The 5,972-nt window shown below is 45.4% G+C and overlaps 1 protein-coding gene across 1 annotated transcript; it reads right to left on the reverse strand.

The window, feature by feature from the left end:
- Positions 1-3,413: 3,413 nt before the first annotated feature.
- On the reverse strand, positions 3,414-5,161 carry LOC146204277 (U-scoloptoxin(01)-Cw1a-like). The gene is made up of 3 exons (XM_084586369.1): positions 5,146-5,161; positions 4,805-4,842; positions 3,414-3,830 (listed from the first exon to the last, which is right to left on the reverse strand). The coding sequence occupies exons 1-3, from the start codon at positions 5,159-5,161 to the stop codon at positions 3,414-3,416; spliced, it is 471 nt and encodes a 156-aa protein (XP_084442495.1).
- Between the last annotated feature and the right edge of the window lie 811 nt (positions 5,162-5,972).

Below are 5,972 nucleotides of genomic sequence, written 5' to 3' on the forward strand. Positions count from 1 at the left end.
CCGAAACAAACTTCTCAGGACACTGACCGGCAGAGGGGGCTGCGCTCGGACGCTGGAAGCGGAAGGGTATAGTCTGCGCCGTCGTCTGCAAAGGTGCACAGTTTGTTTCCGATCGCTTCATGTCATTTAAGAACGTTATTTTATGTAGAACATTCTAGGCTGTCCACTTTGAATGACCGTAATATTCCGCCTGTGCAGCACACGTGACATTATGTCGGACTTTAGGAGAAATCTGTGCTATTCGGAGAAACACCAGCTGACAGAGCGCCTTTTAGGGGCATATCCGGCTACACATCACACAGTAATGATGCCGTTTTAATAAGGTAGCTTCAAAGTGATGTTGCATACTTTGTCACGGTCTTGCTTTTTATGTCACTTTGGGTACTTTGCCACAAAGTGAGACTTGAAAGATTATTCGGGATGTTTTGTTTCCATGTGTTATTATGGGCCGCGCTCCCGTCCGATACCGCCAGCCGGGAGTCAACCTTAGGTGCGCGTATTATTGTGTTTTAAAAATGCATCCCCTTTGAAATGACGTCTCATACTTTCGCAATTTGTTCTATGGTGTATCCAAATTTTGGTTTGGTCTATGAGGCTTAAATCATAAAGTGACTATGAAAAACGCCTTAGTGGAGGGCTCCAGAAATTTCAACAATCTGGGGTTCTCTAAGGTGCATCGACATCGCACAGCGCATACGGATGACTTGCTTTTCGCCTCCATCGGAAAGCGGCCGCCGCGGCCGAGATTCGATCACACGTCCATGGGCATAGAATTCGAGCGGCCTAACCACTGCATCACCGTGGCGGGCGTATTCAGCTTTTGTTCACAAAGGGCGGCAATAAAGGTGCACTGCGAAGTGGTAAGAATGCTTTTAAATATTTTTATACATGTATTCCTGTGGGGCGCCGTCCTATTCGGTATGCAGAATTGGCCACAGTTGGCGTCAGAAAGGTTGGGCGAAAGGCGATTGTTGAAGTTCTTTTTCCGCTCCCGATGGGCTGCAGAAACTGTGTAGAATGATGAACCTCGGCTCACCTAACACTGTTGGGTGCAAAATGAAGGCCAAGGATACGTTTATTTAACGTGCAGTCAGTTGTCTATAGCATACCGGTATCTTGTGGAAAAAGTACATTGGCCAAAGTGGGAGGTGTGTACACGGTCGCCTCCGTGAACCGCAGGAACGTGCGTGACGTGAAGGGGGTTCCTTGATGCGCACTGTAGAAAATGTAAACCAAAAGCTGATTAAAATTCGGCCCCTCGGACCGTGCTTGAAGTGCTTACCCTGCAGGAAGTAACGTAATCGTTTTTTTTACTGTCGTTGTGTTCAAGAAGTCTAGACATCTGGTTTGCTGTCTGTATTTTGTGTACAGTGTGTATATAAACGCTCGTGCACACTTCTGCATGGACTTTAAAGGGGCCTGCGGTACGGTCAAATACGCAAATAGATCGCATCCAGTGGTTCGCCTTCACACTCCGCTTTTATTCTTTCGTACGACTCGTCCGCTTGCTCCTTTTTTTTTTTTTTTTTTTTTTTTTTGCTTTCTTAACCTTCTCAATGTATCAGTAAATGCTTAAAACAGCTTCTAACGCCCTTCGCAGACGCAGGGTACATGCAGGCTCGTGCAAGTCCGGAGGAAAATATTTTGTGGTCGCTTTTCTCAGTGTGCGACAAATACTGTTTTACTCATAAGGGCGCTCTCGAAATTTCTGTCATAAATAGGACAAGCTTGTGATTTGAGACTCTGGTTTTGCAGGTCGAATTTTATAAAACAGCTGCATCTCGACGTAGCGCCAAATTGCGGGAAATGAAATACATCGATGAATGCTCCCTAGTGTCTGAGCTCAGTTCTTTCTGCGCTTTTGTATTGTCTATGTATATTTCAACCACTAATGTAAACTGGAGGACAATATGTGCAACTGCTAACGACCTATTGGCAGAGCGGGCGCGTAATTTCGAATGCTGCAAAATACAGAAGCGGAACACCGCGCCTATCGTACTCAAGTCATATTATTCGCTACGCAGAGTAAGAGCGTACGATGTGATACCTCCCGGCATGTGATACCTCATGGAGCGTGCCACATTCCTTTGCAACGTATTAGACTGTTAGGACACGCCCTGCCATAACTGCAGATGGTGCATATGCCACGATTAAACTCTGAATGTGCGTGAAGCATACCGATTAGCTGACCATATCGGTGCCGATAGGAGCGCACTATAAAGGCAAGCTAAAGTATTCGGTTAACGCAATGAAATTTCCGAGCAGTTATTTGGGGCAGAGTGAACGTCAAGAGTTCTGGTCCTTGCTGAGGGAGGCCTATGTGTTCATAATGGCAATTTTACTTGTAGCAGGTTGTCATGTAATGGTATTTTTTTTTTTGCATCAAAGTGCTATTTACAGCAGTGACACCGCATAATACTAATGAAAATGACAAGATGAAATATCTTTCGCTGTGCGTGCCAGCTGGAAAGAGAGTTCGTGTCAGTAAATGTACTAAGAGTACCTGGCACGACAGGTATAATCTTCCCATCCCCGGCTTCTCTCCACCAGAGGCGCCTCTTACCAAAATAAATTTGGACACAGAGAGCAGTTCTTCAAAGAAAAGCTTTATGCGAAGAAAATATACAATATAGCTTTTCTTCGTGGTATGTGAGCAATGTACATAGTTCATAGCCACCATGCAACCAAGGAAGAATACAGCTGAACATTAGACACTGCCGCAAGCAATCTCGCCGCCTAATCACAGATATAAAGGCAAGCACACATGCAGCACCGTGAAGTTCGCGTTATAGTATTTATCTCATTTCCATAGCGAACCAAAACCAGCCCAATCACCTAGGGCTAGACAAGATACCTTGTTAAGCGGATGCCTTTCACCACAGCGAGATAGGTGGAGTTCAGTTAACACGAAGAAAAATTGAGTGTGCAAGACAAAGCATTTCAGACGATATCATGCTTGTGGGTGAACATATCTCGTCGACGAGCCTTCTACGTAAAAATACATATGTGCAGACAAGTGCTGAGGGTCGCATTAATCATAAGTGTGGTTGTAGGTTGAAGAAAAAGAAAACAATCCTAGGTGATAATGACATGTACAACTGTCAGTGCAGAAACGCATGCAGCTGGAGAAGAAATCGAGGATCGAGCCAAATGCCTTATTGAAGTTCTTGCTGAAGTCGACTCACGCTGATTGATCTCGACGAGCGTTGTCGGACGAGAAAATTGTCCGGGAGAAAAAGATGTGCACCTACGAGACGATATATCCAGTCGTCGCAGTACGTCGTGGAAAATGTTATGACGGCGAGGATTAATAGCCCTTCGTGGCCCCAGAAAAGCTGAACCCAGCTACGATACTAAATGTTGAAGAGCGGTGGGAGGGGGAGGGGTTAAGGTCGTGTAGGGGGGTAGGGAGCCTAGAATGGCCTACGGCCAGGTGGCGGCGCTGGTCCGGCGCCGGCCGCTCCGAAACCTGGTATAAGCGGTGCCGCCTTCTGCACATCGGCCTCGGTCAGGAACGGCGCTGTCGGGTTGCCGATGTTGTCGTTCACGTAGAAGAAGTCGGGCGCATTGTTGCACGGCACGGCCTCTTCGGCGAAGGCACAGGTCAAGCTAAGCTGATTGAACACGGTCTGGTTGCCGCACAGGAAGCTGTACTGTTGAACTTCTGTGCTGCCGTCGTCCTTGGCGATCACGTTGCACACGTGGAAAATGAGGCAGTTGTTGTCCACGTCAGCGAAGTAGCCGTTCTTCGCCGGACACTGGAACGATGTCTTGACTCCACCCACCAGAAGCTCGGCACCGTCAGGCAGTTCGTATGCGGCCCTTTTTGTCTGGAACAGCAGAAAACGGGCAGAAAGGATGTATTTTCGGAACTAGAAGCAAACATTTTATGTATTTAGTGGCTTGCGGTATCTTATACGCCACCTGAATTTCAACGAAATGAACGGAAGTTACTTGCTGCACGGACAATGCACATGCACTATAGGGTACCCGCTACTTATTGTCATCCAAAGCTGAGATTACTATCAATTCGAAAAAAAAAAAAAAAAACGGATAGATAGAATTATATCGATTTGTACTAATGCTTATTCTTTGTTCATGCCCTATTGAAGGTCGCTGTGACGTTTTACAACTCTCCCCGCGGCTTATTAGATGAGCAAATACATTCGGCTAGGTTTACCAACCGAATGGCTGGTAACCCCAACCAAAACCAATCATTAATTCTCAATATATCATGCTATATCAATTTTAAAAAGTGAAAACAAAGTGACTGTGCTCCTTTGAAGATAAGGAGCAATGGCAGCCTACGTTCTTAGGAGGCGCTGTTTATAAACCTTCCTTTCGCAGAGCCGGAGCAACCATGACAGTCGAGATTTTAGCCGATCTGGGGCAATTTTCTCCTACTAATTGGACCGATTGCCACACACATTTTTGAACCACCTCCACTTCTCCTAAGAGCTGATGGTCGATACGACCTTGTCTTGGCATATGTTAGCAGCCCTGATTATTATATTAGTTCATATTATTTTGATTCCGCATTCGACTCCCTAGGCAACCCGCATTTCCATTTACTACGTTGCGTTCAGAAAAGTTGGTACATTTCGTTCACATCTTTATAGGTCTCGTTAGATGAGTATTAACGGTTGGCTGTTTAGTTGTTCAATAATTTGTTATTTAATGCGATTCATGGGGCTGGTGAAAAGGACGAACACGAATGTTTTTAGGACTAATCCTGTAATAGGTTTTTTTTTTTTTTTTTTCATTAGCTTTATTTATTGATACTTTAAGATTCTATGGGACTTACCCTCGGCAGTGCCAGCGCAACGGTCATTACAGCAAAGGCTGAAACAAAGACGTATGAACAGACGGGATTAGAAGGGCCGACAAAGCTCAAGCTTATGAAGAAGGAATGCACTGAGAGCGAAATACTGCCAGGAATGTTTTCCTGATTGGAGTCATGAGATTACATTTTCTTAGCTGAAAAAGTAGTTTTTATAACAGTTTTTTTTTTCGGAATAAACAAGAAAAAATTCTGCGATTACCGCTATCTTGTATATTCTAGTTCTTCTAAGAAAGCAAGCATTCGTTGAAATGCCAAGGCCATATGACGGACAGCAACGTTATCCAATGGGTCAAAGAGCTTACCTAGTAGGAACTTCATTTTGTCCTAGAGGAAAGAGAAAAAGTCAGATCTTTAGCGCTGGCACCGAAGCCACATATGATTGTCACTACACACACTCTGACGCCATAAAATATGAGAGGGAAAACTTCAATTTGTACTGTGAACTTTCCACTAGAGGCCCTCAAGAAACTGAAGCCCAAGTGAGGGGTAGTAAAGAAAAAAAAAAAGCCGTATGGGCAGTCTGTCAAAAATACACATCCGAGAAGGTCTGCTTCTAAGCTCCTTGCGCATTTTCATCGTTCGCAATCACGAAGGTGATGAGAGATCTCGTTGTCACTCTTCTCGAGCTTAGGTATTTTGCTTTAGGAGTACTTCCAAGAGCTCCGTTACGTGGGTAGGCTATATATTTCTGACAGACTGTACCTCCTGAAATTCGGTAATGATGGTAGCTTTCTCATAATCGAGGCATCTTTTCACTCATGCGCCTTACATGCACGGTTTGGTTTGCTTTGGGTTGTGGTGTTTACGTCCCAAAACGGCTCAGGCTATGAGAGACGCTGTAGTGGAGGGCTCCGGAAATTTCGATCACCTGGGTTTTTTTGAACGCGTACTGGCATCGCACAGCACACGGGCACCTTGCTTTTCGCCTCCATCGAAAAGCAGCCGTCGCAGCTGGCGTTCGATCCCGCATCCTTGGGCACAGTAGTCGAGCGTCTTAACCACTGCACCACCACGGCGCTTACACGCACGATAGCTTGACAAACAGGGGAAGCGTGGCTGATTCCTTGCTCATTAAACCGCGTAGACTGAAAGCTTTCTGCGTGAAACCTACTTCTATGACCTACAATAA

This window comes from Amblyomma maculatum, chromosome 1, assembly GCF_055883805.1.
Source record: "Amblyomma maculatum isolate TAMU_Amacu chromosome 1, ASM5588380v1, whole genome shotgun sequence".
In the NCBI taxonomy this organism is placed as follows: Eukaryota; Metazoa; Arthropoda; class Arachnida; order Ixodida; family Ixodidae; genus Amblyomma; species Amblyomma maculatum.

Coding starts and splice junctions, on each gene's coding strand:
- LOC146204277 (XM_084586369.1), bottom strand. Junction 3,831..4,804: donor TTGCGCTGGCACTGCCGAGG/GTAAGTCCCATA, acceptor CTGCTGTTCCAG/ACAAAAAGGGCCGCATACGA.